At 40.2% G+C, this 21790-nt stretch overlaps 1 protein-coding gene across 4 annotated transcripts in view; it reads right to left on the bottom strand.

Moving 5' to 3' along the window:
- The window catches only part of LOC149159009 (ethanolamine-phosphate cytidylyltransferase-like), a 287363-nt gene that overhangs the window by 186362 nt on the left and 79211 nt on the right, over positions 1–21790 (bottom strand). For all 4 annotated transcript variants that reach the window (XR_016261739.1, XR_016261738.1, XM_089436395.1 and 1 more), the window contains exons 2-3: positions 20991–21226; positions 240–421 (exon numbers count right to left, since the gene is read on the bottom strand). Coding sequence is in view for 2 of the 4 variants with exons in the window: in XM_089436395.1 (XP_089292521.1) it covers positions 240–421; positions 20991–21226 (418 nt within the window). In the remaining 2 variants the exon portion in view is untranslated. The remainder of the gene's footprint in view (positions 1–239; positions 422–20990; positions 21227–21790) is intronic.

Genomic DNA, 21790 nt, shown 5'->3' with positions numbered 1-21790 from the left:
CAAAAAAACACCAGTTCTAGAGCAGATTGCAGCACAATAAAATTAGATAATACAAACACTTCAAAATTAGTATCCAGAACAGGGTATGTTGACCTAGATAGTAAGATCTACAGGCACAGACAATAAACATGGAATGATATGCAGCTTATTTGATAAATTATTCTGCTGTGATATAAAAAATTATTACAACAAATTAAAACGAATGAATTGCAAAAAAAATCACATTTACATGCAAATACCTTTCCATTTGAAAACTGCACAATGCGCCGTGATGTTGGGAGAAAATGAGAAATTCGAGTTCCATTGGAAGCACCCCTACTCTCAGCCTTGTGACTGTGCCCATGGCTAAATTGCCGCTGTAAAGAAGCATGAGTATGATTGTCACTACTGGGTCTGTCTCTAACACAAAGCAGCATCCGACCTAACACAAAAATTAACATTGAACCGTGCATTTAGTTAGAATAAACTACAAATATGCTATTATGTGAAAATACGGGTCATAAACGTTTGATAGAATCAACCAAAAACAAATACCTTTGGAACTTACAGCTGCCATATTATAGGACTAATATACGAAAACAGAATTTCAACTATGAAATAAAATAACCTAAATGGTGACATTATGCATATGAACACCACATCAAAATGTGAGAAACTGATTGATACCTCCAATGACCACCCTTATTTTATATATCATCTCAGTGAAACAACATAAGCCTAAATCTTTAATAGTTACATTCTTAGCTATATTGGAAACTGCTTGGAAAAAACAACCTGGAAGGGCCATTGTAGATTAACACATTTGCATTAATCAAAACTGGAACATGTATTCCAGAACCTAGTTTACATGCAATCTGCCAAGAGCACTACAAAAACAATAGACTCTCCAGTATGACAACGACTACAAGCTCCATTGCAATCTGGCAAAGGATATAATCAAAATTAGTAAAAACAGATCTTATCATATTGGTGTTCACCTTTAGGACTCCTCTCTTCCTGAATTCATGTTTGGATGGGTTAAAAATTGTCCAAGTGATGTTCCTTTTACATAACACTTTTGCTATGACCTTTCTTTTCTCCATCGGTGATATGAGTACAAGACTACGCATACTATGACTTCATGAAAATGCAAACCGTGAATTACTGGCTTTGATTATGATGCCATCAGGGATTTATTTCACATCAAAGAAAATTAATGTCTTACTTTTTGCCAAGAAATTTGGCCAAAAAGTCATTATCTGCACTGTTTCCAAGGTAATTGTCCAAGTGTAACATTTTAGGATAACTTATTTACAATAGTAAGATAAGATGAGATAATTTAGTGATGTCCAAACAATGACCACAAAAGTAGGTCAATGGGACTTAGATACTATATCCAGCGAGGGAAAAAAGTGGGAATGCAAATGCATCTCCTTATTGCAATGTAACATTTTAGACTCACTATTACTAGGTCGAGGGCAACAATGGAGCAATAGCCCACTGTTACCTCAGCTAAGGCTCCTTTCTCTTTACGGACTTTCACCGATGGCAGGAGAACCGGTATAAAGGGGAATCACTAGATGAATAGGTCAACAAGAGGATGAGTGATTCCTAAGACCTATTCTCAAGAGAGACTCAATTGTATGGCTTTCTTGCTTTGGAAGCAAGGTGATAGGCTCTCTAGGAAAGGCTAGAAGGATTCTTGAGGCTAGGGTTTGGGAATGTCTTGTAAAGATGATTCCGCGGCCTAGAAATCCTTATGGAGAATTGGTCTTTGTATGATCTATGTGGAATTGGAGTTGTTAGGTTGCAGGACCACACGAGATCAAGTGTTAGCAGAATTAGGTCAAGGAAGTGGAATTGATCGCTCAAGGAGGGGCTTGACCTAATTATGGAAGAGAAGACGATCAATGGACAAATCTTCTTGGAATAAAGTGCAATGATTCAAATGAGGTTAGTAGCCAAGAGAAACCTAGGGCAATGGATGATCCTCGGGCTAGGGCTTGCAGTATCTCGAGATCCCACATCAGAATTTCGTGAATTTTAGAGAGCCTCTAGAGACAACCCCAACACAATAGAGGGCAAGAGATTGAAATATTTTTATGGCTAGAACGTGAGAAAATTGATGCCCTAGGTGACCTATGGAGGTTAGGCCTAGAAAGAGAAGGGAAGGTGAGAGAAATAAGCTTTGAAAGTGATCACCTGTGGAGGATTAGTGCCTTGTCCTTTGGGAGAGATGAAGTCAAGGAGAATTTTTGGTTTGGAAAGAATTCACCCAATCAAGTAGGCCTTCAAACAACTTCGCATGGTATTAGGGCATGAAAGCAACTGCTTTAAGGGCTTTATACTTTGATTTGTAATAATTGATGACTTGTCAACATGAATTTAACACAAATTATCTCTAGGAACATTCACCCATTCATACATGGCCCATGACATGATGCAACGCTATAAAAGATCCCAAATTCCACTAATTCGTATAGAAACGCAGTAATTTTATGACTTGTATAGTGAAAATCCCAGCAACATTCATGTGACAAAGTAAATAACAAGAATAAGCATGAAAAGAGCACTTACATGTAGATAAGAGTATATCCAATCATCAAATTATGCCAATAATGAAGCTCCAATACAAGAGAGATAGTTCCAAACATCAAAATTCATCTATATCATCCAAACTCGTCCTCCAAAAGGGATAGTGAAAATCTCACAAGAGCTAGTAATCCAATCCAAGTGATGATGATTAGAATGAATCAACTCACTTTTACTTATACAATCCTCAAAGGGATTTGAATGGCCCAATTTGGACTAATAATGCCCCTAAAATAAAATATTGTGCATAATAACAATACTTTTGGTGACAAGCCCACCAAAATAGCTCAATAACATAAGAATAAGTCTCTCAAGAGGGCAGAATGATCAATACAGTGAGTTGTTGGGCCTTTGAGGAGGCCTAATGAAGTCCAAGGGGTGCCATGCTAAAGAACTGGACTCCAAACATAGTGGACAAGGGGTTGACCCCCTGTTTTCCAAGCAAGAACCTATGGTGCTCCCATGTGGGTGTGGGGGGCACAAGGATATCCTCATCGACTTCCAAGTGAAACGAAAATACCTGTAGACAATCTGTAAGGGCTAGTATGATGACATAAGCCCTCCCTCTGCAGCGGGAGACATCCTCTAGACCCTAGAACATCTGTCAAGTGTATGGTGCATGTGTTGAGTCGGTTGGACATGGTGAACTAGATGCATCCTCCTCAATAAAAAGGTGGAACACGATAAATCAACGAGTGGTCTTGGGGATCCATGAAGTACTCTCTACTATGGTGGAGGCTCATGGCTCTCAACGCACACCCTAAAAGTGCCAATGTGTCCCTCTGGAGGACTAGGACCTTGTATAGGGAGACCAAGTCCCAAAGGGAGACCCACCTGCAATCCTGCTTAAGATCCAATACGTCCCCTTGCTCCAATACAACAAATCATCAGAATAATCAAGTAAAAGAGCTTATAAGTCATGGAACCAATCGGGCATTTCATGGTGGCATGCCCTTCCATAATGGGCTTTGGCATGTACAACTATTTCCAAGCTCAATAAGGGTGTTAATCAAGGACCCTATTAGGTGGTTTCAACCCTTAAAGGGGGTGATATGTTCATGGTACATCCTTCAAGTGGTAGGTGGCAAATGATATTGTAATGGAACGGCGTGAGGATCAGGGGAATCATCCAAACCACATGTCATGGTACAAGGGTAGCTATAATAAGGGAAGCCCACACCTGGATATATGAGTGTAGGAGGGAGCAAATCGTGGTACATGAGTTACCCCGGCCTTTGTTTTTCCACCCTTCTTCATATGCCTTTTGCCTTTGATTGATTTTTCTTCATAACTACTCGGGGCTCCAAGGGATGAGAGCATGATGTGTAATATGTGGCAGTGGATACCCCCTTAAGGTGGGGCAGTTCATCGCCCACCAAAGGTTGGGGCAATCATGGGTTCCTTCATAATGGAGGGGGCTCATCTAGGGCCTGTTACCCACCATTTTGTGGGTGATACCCCTAGGAGAAATTTTTTCTCCAAGATGGTCCATAGCCGACAGCCACCAACCCCTTGTAGCCACTAGCTAGCTCATTCTGCCATTTCCCAGCAACCTGAGCCAGCCATGTGATCCCTCGCCCATCTGCCATGGGTCTCCCGAATCTAAAGGTATGCCTTGCCATTTGGTAATTGGGTATTGTAGTTTTCTTATCATGGAAACCTTTGGGCATGGATTAATGGGGAGATTCGGCGGAAAGAATGGGTTAGGTTTGTCCCTTGTCCCCAATACCCTTTTGGATATTAACCTTGCATTCTAGTCCCGTGGGATCTCTTTTACTGAACATTTGACTCTAAGGATGGTATGCCATGGGAAACCCTGATTTTGGTTGCGTGGTCACGCTCCCTTATCTACTTATATTACCCTCTTTCCACTCATTATTACCCCATTCATCATTTCTCCCACCTGGGTCCACATAGGGTTAGCTTGCCCCTTCCCCTTGCCCACACCTTGGGTCATGGCCTGGAACAATGCCTGGCAGTTGATGTAGATAAAAAGAAAGACAAAAGCATATTTGGCCACGTTGAATAGGAAAATGTACCACAAAATGCAAAAGATGGGCGGGACAAACACATTTAGCACATGGACAAAAGCCAATACATGAGCTCCACCCCATCATTATGGCCATCACCCTGGTTCCTACAGATTCTATGAGCCTCCTTCATCATATAGGAACCCATGTTTGTCCCAGCCCCTGGTGGGCAATGAACCGCCCTACCTTAAAAGGAGGTATTCACTGTTATATCTTATACATCATGCTCTTACCCCTTGAGCCCCGATCAGTTAATCAAAGAAAATCATAAAAAGGAAAAAGGCATATAAAGAAGCGTAGAAAATCAAGTTCAGGCCACCTCATATACCACGATTGCTCCCTCCTATACATTATAAACCCCACTGTGGGCTTCCTGTTGAAGAATCTAGGGCAAATGTGTGTAGTGTGATTCTTCATTACTTTGATAACAATTTGTGGAGTATTTTTACTTTTCCTTATTAGCTTGTTCTTCTTCTTCTTATTATTAGTGCATATGTGTGTACTTCAGCAAGCTGCTACCAAAACACAAAAACAATAACACAAGATGTTGGCTCTCTGTCAAGGCCAAAACCTCTCTTCTCTGAGAGGAAAACCCATCAATCTCTTCTTATAAATGTTTAGATGATGAATACCAAGACCCTTGACAAGATAGACACCAAGTTCCCTCCAAGACAATTGTCACTATCCTCTGCTTTGTTTAGTTCACAGTTTCCTATTCTTCTTCTTCCTATGTCCTTGCTTTTCCCTGTGTCCATGCTGTCCAATTATTGTCATCGATTCCTCCTTTTCTCGGCTGCCACAATCCTTTATTTATGATGTTTATATTGAAACAGACTTGCATACTACTCATTGAGTTATGACACTATTTAGATGTGCCACCATCGAGAACTGAATCTACCACTGAGAGCTGCAGTCACCACCGAGAGTTGTAGTCATAGTACATGTGCTATCATCGAGAACTGTAGCCTCCACCGAGAGTTGTAGTCACATTATATGCCACCACCGAGAACTGTAGCCTTCCGAGAGTATAGTCACTTTATATGTCATCACCGAGAACTGTAGCTACATATATATACACAGGATACTACGAAGAGCAGTCACTGTATATATATATATATACAACCCTTTGATACCTTCCGAGAGTAATCACATCGTATCAATTTCAGAGAGACCTTCGACATATATTCCGGATTTCCGAGATTCTAGAGATACTGTATGTGTATATATATTACAGACTTCTAAGATCCTCCATGGTGTATGCGTTTTGTTCTTCATTGACCATAACGTGAATTGATCCGCAAACTTCTGAGAGTTATGATATTACCCTTGATCACTTCACCGAGGTATCCCTGTGTATCCATACGATCTTCATTGACTGTATTAGATGATCCGAAACTTGTTGCTTTAGACTTCACGTCACACCTTATATATATGGGTCAACGATAGCACCTTAAGTCGACAGGAGTGCCTTGAATTTAGGCCGATATATCATCAAGGAGATTATAGCATTTTTGTAGAGCGGATTTGCATGAGGATAGTGACACTTGTTCTTGGAGTGTAAACCTTTGGTCTTATGACTATTATAATACTTATGATGAAACATAAAAACCTAAAGACATCAAGAAGAAGTCTTTGACCTATAGTAATCACATCTTGCTCATGAAACCCATGATGCAAGGAATAATAATTTTCTTCATAATATTATAATTACAAGTCATAATGAAAACTGAACCTAGTTACATTTTCTTCAACACTCCCTCTTAACTAGGGAGGTATTCATTAAATGGTACAAGGCTATTCTCAATACTAAAGAGATCTCATAAGAAGAGTCGAACTAGTAATCCATCTGTATAGCATCATTATAACCAACATTGTCACATAGCAAGGCCTTGACTAACAGCTCTATCTCTCAATAGATCAGAGCACAATGTTGGTGAGACCAATGATTATAGACACCTTCATCATTGTCTCTCAAGGTACATACCCACCCGGGTGTTCACTGAGTATGACCTTCTAGGACTATTCTTGTCTTGGGTTCCCAGCCCTCAAAGAATATCAGTCATCTTGCCTACTCTTATCTTGGATGCCCTACACATCCTCAAAGAGTATTGGATGCCAGATGATTACCCAATCCTCCCATTCTTTCTTCCCAAGTGAAGACAAGAATGTTGTGTCTATCTTGTGTCTACATTTCCATTCATGGCCTTCATCTAGACTTACAGTTGTTAGTCCTGGTCTAGTGCATGACCCATGAAATGGAAAACACAATTTTCACTCCTTTGTAATCAAGGGTGATTCAAAACTCTCTCTTGATCAGGGACCTGTCAAGGCTCCCTCTTAACTGGGGACTCTTTCCTTCATCAGCAACTTCTTCTTTGTGGGTCCTTCAGCTGCTTGATCTCCTTCCTTTCTTGATGTCATGAAGTCTTTATTCGAACTTCTTTTAGGTAGGGCATCATCCATCGATCACTTTCCTCCCTGATTTGTCATGTCATTGCTTCCTTCGACAAAAGTGACTTTCACGTCATACATCAGGTTTTTTTGTCATCTTGGCTACTCCTTTGTCATCTTGTCCATGCTTCGGAACATTATTCTCATGGATGATTCGTTGTACTTGCTTATTTACATGCTTCGACCTAGTAGCCCATCGTGACTTCGTCCCGATATTGCTTCAACATTGCTTTTTGTTGGATGGTTTCTTCATCATGACATCTTCATAGAGTAGAATCAATTATCTACATATTTTATATCTCCAAGGCCTTCATAGGTGTCAAGGGTCCTTTCTTCCTTTATCAGAGTTGTCTTGCCTTCTTTCGGGAGATATCTTCAAAGTATCTTGTCAGATAGTGATTCTCGGTGATCATGGTGTTCTTCCACATGCTTGATCTCTTTCTTCATTTGCTTCTTATTAGATAGATAGGTCAACCATCTAATGCTTCTTGTGAGAGCATTCCTTCATTGCTTGCTTTCTGGACTTGTCAGCATTTCTTCTTGCTTCTTAGTCAGCAATCTTATACTCCTTATGTGAGCATATTCTTTTGTTGACCTTCATTGCATTGTGGTACATGCCTTCGAGCATGTTCTTGGTAAAAGAGATTCTTTCATGCTTGATCATGTTATAGAACTATCCCATGACTCAATAATATACAAATGATAACATGACTAAACTTTAATGCATACATACCTCATCTTGATTCTCCTTTGATCATCCTTTGGTGTGGCCCTTCTTGCTTCATCTTAGCTTGCCTACATATCATCCTTTTCTTGAATCCCATGAATGGGATTCCCAATGAGACATCTGCCTTGGTTCATGAACCTTCTTCTGAAGATTCTATCATAGGATCTTAAAGATCCTTGCCTTGCAAATGTTTCTTTTCCTTTGATGATGGAGGTCTTATAAGATTCTTAATCATGATCAATTTTTCTTTCATCGTTGATGTGGTCTTATACTAGGTGAGCTTCTTCTTCATGAATATCTTGAGCTATATCTATCATGCTCCTATATTCTAGAACATATTTCTACTCATGCATTTTTTTGTTCTTACCTTCACGAGTATCTAGAACTTTGTGTACATTATGTTTATAGATTCTAGAGGATGCTTCTAGCCATGCAATTTTATTCTATTCCTACATGCTCCTATACTACTCAAAATTTTGAAAGAAGTCTAGAAGTAAAGAGTTTGACCTAGTCATAGTAGAGATCCGGAGGATCTTCCTTCTTTTGCTTCTTTCCTTCTTCTTTCATCTCTTGAGTTATGTGAGCTTCTTCCTGCTTTCTTTTATTACTGTTGTCCTTCTTAAGCTTAGGACAATTCCTTTTGTAATATCCATATTCTTGGCATCCAAAGCATTGGATCTTGGACATGCCTTTGTTGTTTGTTCTTCATGGACCAAATTTGCCAAATTTATCCTTTCTCTTGGCCATGGTAGCAAATGCTTACTCCTTTGATCCGACATCTTCCTTTCACTTAAGTTTGGTTTCCTCTAATCTGAATAGAGACCACATTTCACTGAGAGTGGTTGCTTCCTTCTTGGCATATATGTTTGATGTGAAGTTTCCCCACTCCTCAGGTAGAGCATTGAGTACTACAGTGGTCATATCTTTGTCAGACATGACTTCCCAAGCTCTTGAAGTTGATCTCTCATTTCAGAGATTTTCATGAAGTAGGGAGCTATTCCTTCCTTTTTTATCTTCATCTTGTATAATTCATTCCTTAGAGATATTACTTCTCTGGTTGTGGATACCGAGAATAGCTCTACTAACTTATCATAAATTTCTTTTGATGTCCCAAACTTGGAGACATAGGGAACGAGAGAGTCTTTGATTGATTCTATCAGAATCCTTTAATATGATATTTCCTTTAATATGCTCTAGGAGTTCATTCTCCTTGAGTAGTAGATCAATCCTCTTGTTCCATGCAAGAAAGTTATTGGTTCCTACCAATTTATTGTTTTCCTTGCAAAAAGACATTGATGTATATTCAGAAGGGGACATGTACTTACTTGATAGATTTTGAGATGTAATGGATTTGCTTTCTCTTTGAAGACTTGATGGCTTGATGTAGGTCCTGCTTCAATCTGCTCTTCTTTGTAGGTGCCTTTATATAAGGCTCTTCTTCTAGCTTTGTAGACCTTCTTGATGAATGATGGATTGTATACCCTTCTTGACCTTGAAGTGATTGAGACTTCTAGGCTTGATGCTTTAACCTTGTAGATGCTTCTCCTTGAGGAGTGTTCTTGAGTTGCGCTATCCTAGATGTGTCACCTTAGCTTTGATACCATGTTGAAGAATCTAGGGCAAATGTGTGTAGTGTGATTCTTTGTTACTTTGATAACAATTTGTGGAGTATTTTTAATTTTCCTTATTAGCTTATTCTTCTTCTTCTTCTTATTAGTGCATATGTGTGTACTTCATCAAACTACTACCAAAACACAAAAACAAGAACACAAGATGCACCTAAAAGAAAAGAAAAAGCATAATTGGCCACATTCAACAGGAAATTGTACCACAAAATGCAAAAGATGGTCAGGACAAACACATTTACGACGTGGGAAAAAGCCATTACATCAACTATTCGCCTTCCATGGTCATCACCCTGGTTCCTAGAGGCCCTAGATGAGTCTCCTTCATCATTCAGAAACCCATGATTGTCCCAACCCCTGGTGGGCGATGAACTACCTCCCCTTAAAAGGGGGTATCCCCTGCTATATTTTGCACATCATGATCTCATTCCTTTGAGCCTCGAGCAGTTAACCAAAGAAAATCATAAAAGGCAAAAGGCATTCGAAGAAGGGTGGAAAAACCAAGGTCTGGCTAACTCATGTACCACGATTGCTCCCTCCTACACATTATTTACCCAAGGGTGGGCTTCCCTTTTATTAGCTACCCTTGTGCCATGGGATGTGACCCAGGTTGTTCCCCTTTCTCCCCTACTCCATTCCATCATTGTATCACATCCCACCACCATTTGACGAATGTACCATGAACATATCACCCCCTTTAGAAGCAAAAACCACCTAATATGATGATTGGTTAACTCCTCTTGGAGCTTGGAGACATTAGCACATGCCAAAGCCCACTATGGAAGGGCATGTCATTATGAAGTGCCCACTTGTTTTCCATGGTTTGTAAACGCTTTTACATGATTACTATAATGACTTGATATGTTGGAAGGTACGGGGACGCATTGGATCTTATGCAGGATTGCAGATGATTTTCATTTTGGGTTTGGTCTCCCTATACGGGGTCTTAACCCTCCAAAGGGCTACATTGGCACAGGTAGGGTGTGTGTAGAGAATCATGGGCCTCCACAGTGGCAAGTACCATTCCATGGAGTTCCCCAGAGTCATTCAGAGATCACTTATGGTTCGCCTATTGGACAAGGAAGATGCACCTGGTTCACCATGCTCAGTCGACCCCCATAGTCATATTATGCACTTGGCAGATGACCCAGGACTTGTATGGTGATGTGGCATAACTTATACCATCATCTTAGCCCTTGCAGATGGTCTACAAGCATCTTCAATTCGTTTGGGGACCCATGAGGACACTTGTGTGCCCCCACACCCACTTGGGAGCACCACAGGTTTATTACTTGGCGAACAAGGGGTCACCCCCTTCTCCACTACTTTGGGAGTCCTATTTCACATTTTGGCACCTATGGACTTCATTAGGTCTCCTCTAAGGCCCAACAACATGCATTATTGATCATTCGACCTCCTGAGAGGCTTATTCTTTTATTTTGAGCTAGTTTGGTTGGCTTGTCACCAAAAGTTAGTTATCTTGTACATTATTTTATTTTAGGGGCTCAATTAGGGCTTATTAGGCAAATCAAATTCATTTGGACATGTATAAATACAAGAGATGTGATTTCATTTTAGCATCATCACAGGCATTGGATCATATCTTCTTGTGAGATTTTCGCTATCTTTTAAGGATGAGACTTTTTGGATGAATGGATGAATTTCGATGTTTGGTTATTCTTCTTTGTCTTGGAGCTTCTATGATTTGCATATCTTGGTGATTGGATATATTCTTCTTACATGTAAGTATTGTGTTAATGCTATTTTGATTCTTTATTTTGCTGCATTCATGATATTGAAATTTTCGCTATTCTAGGGTTAATTCGTTGCTTTTCTTGGAACGAAATTGTGGAAATTAAATCTCTAAATAGTGTTGTATCATGATTGGGCCATGTTTGAATGAATGAATGTTCCTAGAGACATCCTTGTCTTGACAAGTCACCAAATATTGTTGAACGAAGTATAAATGACCTTGAAGCTACTTCCATTAAGCCCTAATGCCCAACGAAGTTGTCTTTTAGGCCTCCTTGACAAGTGGAAATCAATCCAAACTCTAAATCTTCCATGACTCCATCTCTCCCAAAGGACAAAGCATTGGTCCTCCTTTGGTGATCACTTTAAAGCTTATTTCTTTCACCTTCCCCTCTTTTTCTAGGCCTAGCCTACATAGGTCACCTAGGGCATCAATTATCTCACAATCTAGCCATCCAAATACTTCGATTTTTGGTCCACAACTGCGTTGGTGTGTCCTCAAGAAGCCCTCCAAATTTCATGAGATTCCAACGGTGGGATCTTGAGATATCGCAAGCCCTAGCTCGAAGACCAATTCTTGCCCTTGGTTTCCCTTAGGTTAGAAACCTCATTGGGATCCTTCCATTGCCTTTCATTGAAAATTCCTTCCTTGATCCCTTTCCCTTCCCTAATTAGGTCAAGTATATCATTGGTTGCTAAATCCTATACTCTTGACATAACCTCGGGTCCACTTGGCCTTGTGTGGTCCCATGCATTATCAAGGTTAATTCTTCAAAGATCACCTAGAACCCAAGTTTCCACAAGACTTATACGACTTAGGGATCTCCTTTATAAGACACGTACTCAAAACCTAACCCTTGAAGTTTCCCCCAATCCCTTCCTAGAGAGCCTTCCATCTTGTCTTCCAAGACAAGCAAGCCACAATCTTGAGCCTCTCTTGTAAATAGGCTTCTAGGATCACCCTTCATCCTATCTTTGATCTATTCATCTTTGTGATCCTTATCATACAGAGTCTCCTCCCATCGGTGAAAGTCTGTAAAGAGTAGGGAGCTTTAGCAGAGGTGACAGTGGGCTATTGCTCCATTGTTTCCCTTGACCTAGCAATTGTCCCTTTAGGATTTCCTGCTAGGACCCCTGTTAGTTTGAGCAGTAACATCTTGGCGTCGTTGGGGACGCGAGACGTGTGTTTTGTTCCCCATACGACATATTGACATATCATTATTGGCGACTCCATTGGAAGAACGAAGCCCTGGTTCTTCATTGAACTTCAAAGTCTGTTGAGAAATTTAGGGCATAGCAATTAAGTGATTTCTCTTATACTAGTAATTGTATGTTTGTGCTTTTTACTTCTTTAGATTAGGATCTTCTTTTACTTAGGTTATTAGTGTTCTTCTTCGTCAAACAATTATCAATGCATAAACCATAAAGAGACAAGAGACACAGAATATAGGCTATCAGCACGGGCCAAAGCCTCTCCCACTTGAGAGGAAAACCCAAACAAATTCTTCTTCTTATATAGATTCCAATTGACGAATACCAAGACCAAGACCCTTGACTTAATTACTACTCCAAGACTAAGACACAAGTTCTCTTGATGAGATCCTTGGACAATGATAGTCAACCTTCTGCTCCTTCCTCCTTCTCGGCTTCTTCTTCAACCTCGACGTCCCTCTGCTTCAAACCTTCGGCCTCCTTGAATTAGGTATGCAATCCTTGACCTTAAATAAGAACCTTCTTCTAGAGAAATATCCTTGATACCCTTGCTTAGGATAAAGTATCCTCTTGGCTTGTCTTAGCTGCTCTTCTTCCACTTTAGCTCTCTAGGAGGATTGCAATTTTCCTCGACTTCCACTGCTACAACAGACATCTTTCTTCCTTGCATGTATGGAGGTTTACAGCCCTTAAAACAGACCCAAAAATAACCCTAAGAATTTTGCTCTTCCTTCTTCTTACTTCACTGGTTGGGAGGCTTCTTCTTTCACCTTTTTTTGCACTTCTGTTTTAGACCTTTGTTCCATCGAATTTTCTGCTCTAAAATGTTGATGTGCTGCCCTATTTATAGTTATTGTCGCCTCATAATAAACCGACTTGTCATCCAGCTAGGTCGACGTGTCATTTGGAGAGATAATATTATTCTTTTTGAAGCCAACTTGAAGCCAGATGCTTGTGCTTGTCTTGGAGGGCTATTTATACTTATCTAATGACTCATACAAAATGTAACATGCCCAAGAAGGGTCCTTCTTCACACATGACATTGACTCAATTTGACTTTTATGACTACATGACGAAACCTAAAGGCTCATAATGGGAGCCATTACCAAAATAAAATTCCTTGCTTATGAAACCCATGAGACAAACATTGCAATAATAATTTTAGTTTTCTTCTTTTCATCAATTTCATAAAATCACAATTACACATGTCATTATGAAGACTGAACCTAGTTACACTTTTCAACAAATTCAATGCTTGTAGGGTGAAGCAAGCATTTGTTAAGGCAACTTTAGTTCACCTTGGCTACTCCCATGATATCAATATGTAAAGATCAATGGCTTCTAAAAAGCTTCATGAGTGGTTTCCTACTTTGGATATCACATGGGTTCTAGGATACCCAAATGGCTTGGATTGGAAGTTTATGCAAAATATGCCACAATTCAAGGGTGATCCATCCACAACATTGGACCACATAGCAAAACTTATGAAGCATGCTTCTGAAGTTAATGTGGTTCATCTAGACAGCCTTGTGGAGTTATTTATTGCTTCTATTGAATACAAGCACCGAGGTTGGCTCGACTCATGTGAGCCTAAAAGCATTTCATCGTTTATCAAGTTGCTCAACAAATTCATAGAGTATAAGGGACCCAAATTCCAATCTAATGAAGTTGCTTGTGAAAGCCTAAAGGAAGCCCTCCGAAGGTAAGGTCTCATTAGTCAAGATGAAGTTGGAGGCAACCTTGAGGATCTTAGTGATGAGCAGGAAGATGAACCCTCATTAGGTCCACATAATGAACAAAAAACAACAAGCGCTGGGAAGGATGAGTTTATGGAAAGTGAAATTGAGACCAACCTTACCTTTCTCAAGGATATTACTCTTGATGACTCCTCTTTTGAGAACCTTGAGAAAGATGATCCCATTAGCCCCTTGGAAGATGACATTGGAGATTACTTCCACATTGAAAAGGAGAAGTGGGAAATCATTGGTCCTCAATTTGACTGTGCTCCCATTTATGACACCGACAAGGAGGATGAGGTTGAGAGTGGTCCTCCCTTTCTCCCAGGCATTATTTATGAGGACACATCCATCGATATCCTTGGGAAGGAGAATTATCATTTTCCCTTGCATGAAAAGGAGCAGTTGGAGATGATTAACTCTCCTTTTTGGGAAGACCCTATCTTTGGCAACAATAATGATAGGATTGATAAGGCCCTTGCTCATACCTACCTTCCTTATGATTCCGGGAGTATATTCAAATCACTTGAGCCTCTAGAGTTGGATTTTCAGGAAAAGGATCTTGTTGAGACTTCACCTTCCCCTTTGCCCTTTTCTATTGTTCATCATCTTGAGTCTTCATCAAGTGATTCCCTCACCCCTTGTCATATGATCTCAAGTGACCATGAGCCCTTTCCCCCTTCTGAGTATAGTGTCGAGGAAGAGCCCCTCATTGATTATACTTTACCTCCTTGGACACACCCTCAGGGTTTTGATCACTCCATGACCTCCCCTCTCCAATGTAACCATCACCTTGAGCAACCTATTTGTTGCACTCCTTTCCCTCACCCTTCGTTCCCCTCTCATCACAACCTTGTGGCATCTACAAAGCATAATATTATAAATAATGATTGTGATAGGGAGTTCTTGAGAGTAATCTTCCATTCCACCATTGTGTACTTAGAGGGAAAGCCCCGCACTTCTAGATTGACCTATTCTCCTTCTCCTAGGGTTTCCTTTTACCTCTAATGGATAACATTTTCCCACCGCCCACCCGCTTCATACTCCATGTGATTGTGTCCACATTACCTTTCGGATTTGTTATATAAGTAATCATACTAGCAGGCATATGTATATTGAGATGATGATATGCTGGTTGCATTGGCTTTATGATTACGCTTAGTATTGGCCTTACTATATGTTAGGGTAGGATGCATTGCATGCTCATTTCCTCATTAGAACTAACATCATATGATATTTCTCATGGTAGAGTAGTTGCATTTAGATAAAATTTGCATATTTATTTTTCTGTTGATTTTACGGCCTAACACTAAGCATGGGTGATCATAAGACACCATAGAAACATGTTGCCCCGTGGGTTTAGTCTTTGATATGTGCAGGTAACAGGTCTACGGTGACCAAGAGATTGTTGGTGTTCTCATGACCTCTCGTTCGAGTAGCTTTGCCCACTTTTCCAAGAGATCATGTCCCAATTGGAGCCAAATGTTACCCACCATTTTGTGGGTGATAACCCTAGGGGAAAAAAATTTCTCCATGATGGTCCTCAGCCGGCAGCCAATAGCCCCTTACAACCACCAACTAGCTCGTTGTGCATTTCTCTGCCACCTGAACCAGCCATGTGGTCCGCCATCCATCTATCATGATCGTATGTTTGAAGGTGGGCCTCCCAAACCTTAAGGTATGCCTTATCATTTGGTAATTGAGTATTTTAGTTTACTTATCATGGAAACTCTTGGGCATGGACTAATGGGGGGATTCGGTGGAAAGAGTGGAGTAGGTTTGTGCTCTTGTCCCTTAGATCTCTTTTAAGATGTTAACCTTGAACCCTAATCCTATGGGATCTCTTTTACTGGCCTTTGGGCTTCTGGAGTGATATTACATGGGATACCCCGATTTTGGATGCGTGGTGCTGATCCCCGATTCACATATATCACTCCACTTCTGCTCATTATAACCCTTTGCATCACTTCTCCCACCCGGATCCACATAGGGTCAGCCACCCCCTCCCCTTGCCCACATCTTGGGTCGAGCTTGGAATGATGCCCCGGAGGTTGATGCACCTAAAAAGAAAAGAAAAAGCATAATTAGCCACATTCAACAGGAAATTGTACCACAAAATGCAAAAGATGGCCGAGACAAACACATTTAGCAAGTGGGAAAAAGCCATTACATGAGCTCTTCCCCATCCATGGCCATCAAGCTCGTTCCTAGAGTCCCTAGATGAGTCTCCTTCATCATTCAGGAACCCATGATTGTCCCAACCCCTAGTGGGTGATGAACTACCTCACCTTAAAAGGGGGTACCCACTGCTATACTTTGCACATCATGCTCTCATTCTTCTAAGCCCCGAGCAATTAACCAAAGAAAATCATAAAAGGCAAAAGGCATTCGAAGAAGGGTGGAAAAACCAAGGCCGAGGTAACTCATGTACCACAATTGCTCCCTCCTACACATTATTTACCCAAGTGTGGGCTTCCCCTTTATTAGCTACTCTTGTGCCATGGGATGTGACCCAGGTTGTTCCCCTTTCTCCCCTACTCCATTCTATCATTGTATCACATGCCACCACCATTTGACGAATGTACCATGAATATATCACCCCCTTTAGAAGCATAAACCACCTAATAAGATGATTGGTTAACCCCTCTTGGAGCTTGGAGACATTAGCACATGCCAAAGCCCACTATGGAAGGGCATGTCATTATGAAGTGCCCACTTGTTTTCCATGGTTTGTAAACTCTTTTACTTGATTTCTTTAATGACTTGATATGTTGGAAGGTACGGGGACGCATTGGATCTTATGTAGGATTGCAAATGGCTTTCATTTTGGGTTTGGTCTCCCTATACGCGATCAAAACCCTCCAAAGGGCTACAATGGCACATGTAGGGTGTGTATAGAGCCATGGGCCTCCACAGCAGCAGGAACCATTCCATGGAGATCCCCGAGTCATTCAAAGATCGCTTATGGTTCACCTATTGGACGAAAAAGGTGCACCTGGTTCACCATGCCCAACCGGCCCCCACAGTCACATAATGCACTTGGCAGATGACCCAGGACTTGTATGGTGACGTGGCATCATTTATACCATCATCCGAGCCCTTGCAGAAGGTCTACAAGCATCTTTGATTTGTTTGGAGACCCATGAGGACACTTGTGTGCCCCCACACCCACTTGGGAGCACCACAGGTTTATTACTTGGAGAACAAGGGGCCACCCCCTTGTCCACTTCTTTGGGAGTTCTATTTCATATTTTGGCACCTACAGACTTCATTAGACCTCCTCTAAGGCCCAACGACATGCATTATCGATCATTCGACCTCTTGAGAGGCTTATTCTTTTATTTTGAGCTAGTTTGATGGGCTTGTCACCAAAAGTTAGTTATCTTGTACATTACTTTATTTTAGGGGCTCAATTAGGCCTTATTAGGCAAATCAAATTCATTTGGACATGTATAAATACAAGAGATGTGATTTCATTTTAACATCATCACAGGGATTGGATCATATCTTCTTGTGAGATTTTCGCTATCTTTTGAGGATGAGATTTTTTGGATGAATGGGTGAATTTTGATGTTTGGTTATTCTTCTTTGTCTTGGAGCTTCTATGATTGGCATATCTTGGTGATTGGATATACTCTTCTTACATGTAAGTACTATGTTAATGCTATTTCAATTCTTTATTTTGTTGCATTCATGATATTGGGATTTTCGCTATTCTAGGGTTAATTTGTCATTTTTCTTGGAACGAAATTGTGGAAATTAAATCTCTAAATAGTGTTGTTTCATGATTGGGCCATGTTTGAATGAATGAATGTTCCTGGAGACATCGTTGTCTTGACAAGTCACCAAATATTGTTGAACGAATTATAAATGACCTTGAAGCTACTTCCATTAAGCCCTAATGCCCAACGAAGTTGTCTTTAGACTTTCAGGCCTCCTTGATAAGTGGAAATCAATCCAAACTCTAAATATTCCATGGCTCCATCTCTCCCAAAGGACAAAGCACTGGTCCTCCTCTGGTGATCACTTTAAAGCTTATTTCTTTTACCTTCCCCTCTTTTTCTAGGCCTAGCCTACATAGGTCACCTAGGGAATCAATTAACTCACGATCTAGCCATCTAAACACTTCAATTTTTGGTCTACAACTGCGTTGGTGTGTCCTCAAGAAGCCCTCCAAATTTCATGAGATTTCGATGGTGGGACCTTGAGATATTGCAAGCCCTAGCTCGAAGACCAATTCTTGCCCTTGGTTTCCCTTAGGCTAGAAACCTCACTGGGATCCTTGCATTGTCTTTCATTCAAAATTCATACCTTGATCCCTTTCCCTTCCCTAATAAGGTCAAGTATACCATTGGTTGCTAAATCCTATACTCTTGACCTAACCTCGAGTCCACTTGGTCCCGTGTGGTCCCATGCATTATCAAGGTTAATTCTTCAAAGATCAATTGGAACCCAAGTTTCCACAAGAATTCTACGCCTCAAAACCTAACCGTGAAATTCTCCCCAAGCCCTTCCTAGAGAGCCTTCCATCTTGTCTTCCAAGACAAGCAAGCCACAATCTTGAGCCTCTCTTGTGAATAGGCTTCTAGGATCACCCTTCATCCTATCTTTGATCTATTCATCTTTGTGATCCTTATCATACCGGGTCTCCTCCCATCGGTGAAAGTCCATAAAGAGTAGGGAGCTTTAGCTGAGGTGACAGTGGACTATTGCTCCATTGTTGCCCTTGACCTAGCAATTGTCCCTTTAGGATTCCCTCCTAGGAACCCTGCTAGTTTGAGTGATAACACTGCCAATATGCTAGGACATATGGTGAAATAGAATGCACAATTTAGAGTTAATGCATTCCTAAAGCCATCCCAAGCTTAAGTTATAGCAAAAGTCCAAGCAGTGCGTAAAGTAACTTGATTCTTCCCATGGTAGTCTTAAAAAAGTTCCAAAAGAATTACCCCGATATCACCCTTCATGTATTTTGATCACTCTGCATGTGTCATCACTATGATAGTCCTTTGCATGGGCACATGATAGTTTCAATATCACGGTCATAGTTGTTATGAGCATCACTGCATTCCTTTTCAAGTCATGTATAGAGCATCCATGCTTTAACCACCCTATGAAGGTTGAAAACCACTTCAAAATGCAAAATCTGTCTCAAAGAGTTGAGTTGGTTACTAACCCTGCCACTTTTCTCTTTAGTTTCAGCTTACAGCTATCAATATGATAAGGACATATCCCTGTGTCCTATGATAGTATTTTTAGTGCTGAGCCCTCAATTGAAGTTAGAAGGGCCCAATTCCACAGACTACCTTATTCAGCATAGAACATCAAATGTATATACACATATGGCTACAGAAAAATGTCACTCGTAATCTCATGGTATTGAGTCAACAATATAAACTCACTTTATCTTGCCCAAAGCATATCATTTGCAACCACCTATCAGAGGATCACTGCTATCAGTCAGAGCATTTGTTTCTTCACACAAATGCTCCTTGTAAGTCGACATATTTATTGTATTGGCCTTCAAAATATCTCTTTCAAACATTAACCCTTCTTTGGTCAATCCATGATACGCAGAAACTAACAACCAACAATATAAGTAAAAGCAGCCTAATAATGAAGCTAAATATTGACCACATTGGACCTTGTTTTAGTAAATCAACATTTGACACTTCTTTCATAGATGGCACATCTCTTAGTAGCATTATGACAATTATTACACCTAAACAAGAACACTTGTCCCAAGAACAATAAACATTTGCACATATTTCTTCCTAGAAGCTAGAATATGATTATTCACTCCCATAAAATGTTCGTATCTTGGGATTTATGCAAACCCAACTTGTAGCTATTAACTGGGCCAGCCCATTGAGGTAGTTGTCGACTATGCTAACCAACAGACAGGGAAAACTCACCATGGGTGACTAACAATACAACTTGAGTCCAGTTGCGCATATCTAACCTGCCTTATGCAGTTGTATTGACTGACTTGTGTGCACGGTCATGAGCTGTGGTCCCACACTTGGAGTTTCAGATGAAGAACCCAAACCTATATATTGAAGAAGATTTAGCTTCATTTGTAATCAAGCAACCATTGTGAGATTGCCTTGCATGGTTCATCATGCATTGCAATGATGATCTGAATCGTGTGCTTACTGATGACTAGGGTATCAAGGATACCTATGATATACATAGTCTGTTGTGTTGATAGCTTGGCTATGATGTTCGCTATTATGTCAGAAACTGTTATGGCAATGTGTTAAGTTATGGCTTCATCTGGATATGCTTTATATATGAAAACTTAAAAGCAAACCAGATTTAACAGGCAAGTAGTATTATGCCAACTAATAAAACATGTTACTCAGTAAAAGGATTTCCTTTAGCTGAACCATGTAGAATTCACAGATATCTTCTATACAATGCTCATTAGCATGCATAAATCAAAAGTTTTGCAACATAATGACACAAACTCAAATGACTTTTTAATTTAAATTTATTTTGCTTTGGTCTCTTTAAGTTTCTTGCTCACATAAAATGGGCTTCTACAATGTTTGATAACAGGACTTTAAAGGAGTTGTGAAAAGGATCCAACTACTAGGTGAATAATCTACCTCTGCAAATGAAGAACCTAGTTGTTTGATATCGTGACTTGTCTAAAATTGTCAGGTCCAATTACCAAGCTATCTCCAAAATTCAACTCTAAACAACAAACCATTTTGGAAATAGGTACTTTTAACAGCATAATCCAGTTCACTGATAACTATATATGTTTCTCGGCTAAGACTCAAGATTATAAATACCTTGTACCAGAAGCAAATGCTGTTTAACATGAATAGTAAAGCACTGCAAAGTTTTCAAGTATGGTAAAGAAGATGATCCCCATTACCAACAATATCAGTGCTTGATACACCTTCAGTCCGCTTTATCTGCTTGTATCGTCCAGCCTTCTTAGCAAGGGCATAAGCATCACTTCCATCTGGAAGTAAACATGGATCATCTCCATGTATAATATAATCAATATTGTACTCATTGAATAATTTGTTCATAAATTCTTCATTGATTGCATATGGAGCATTTGCAATAACCTCATCCACCCACTTTACAGCACTTACCATCACCATCCTGCATATTACAGTTACACTTCTGTTATAATTTTCACAAATGGCTCATAAGCTACGTCTAGCATTGAAATAAATGCATCAAGAATACTTAACATCCACGGAATCTTAATTATTGTTACAAACAAGAAATGAATTTTAGGTAGAGATAATGCCACCACTATCGCCAATTCAAATACTTAATCAACTAAAAGTGCATAAGGCATCTCCAACTCCACCTATGTTGCAAAAAAATCTTGGGTAGAGAAATAAATACAAAGATCCAATAAACACATCCATGAATTTAAGAGTAAAAACTAATAGCTCAAAAACTCATTCAACACAAGGTCTTGATGGGAAATATATAATGCATATCACATCAGTTGTTTTAAGCAATGTTTTAAAAACCAGCCCAACCACAACCAGAACAGCCAGTTCAGCCAGCCAAACCCTCAAACCCCCTGAACCAGACACAGAACCAGTGTTACCCCTCATTTTATATGAGGCTCCCAGTTGCAATTGTTATCACAAACGCTTGTGACTTTCATCATAGAGGCAGGTTTTGTATGGCCTAGGGGTTGTGAGTTCA

The sequence above is a fragment of the Pinus tabuliformis genome, chromosome 5_2 (assembly GCF_031772625.1).
Source record: "Pinus tabuliformis cultivar Carrire ecotype Pingquan chromosome 5_2, CPIR1, whole genome shotgun sequence".
In the NCBI taxonomy this organism is placed as follows: Eukaryota; Viridiplantae; Streptophyta; class Pinopsida; order Pinales; family Pinaceae; genus Pinus; species Pinus tabuliformis.
Note: the sequence above shows the minus strand (reverse complement) of the source record. Positions and strands in the feature narration are given on the sequence as shown.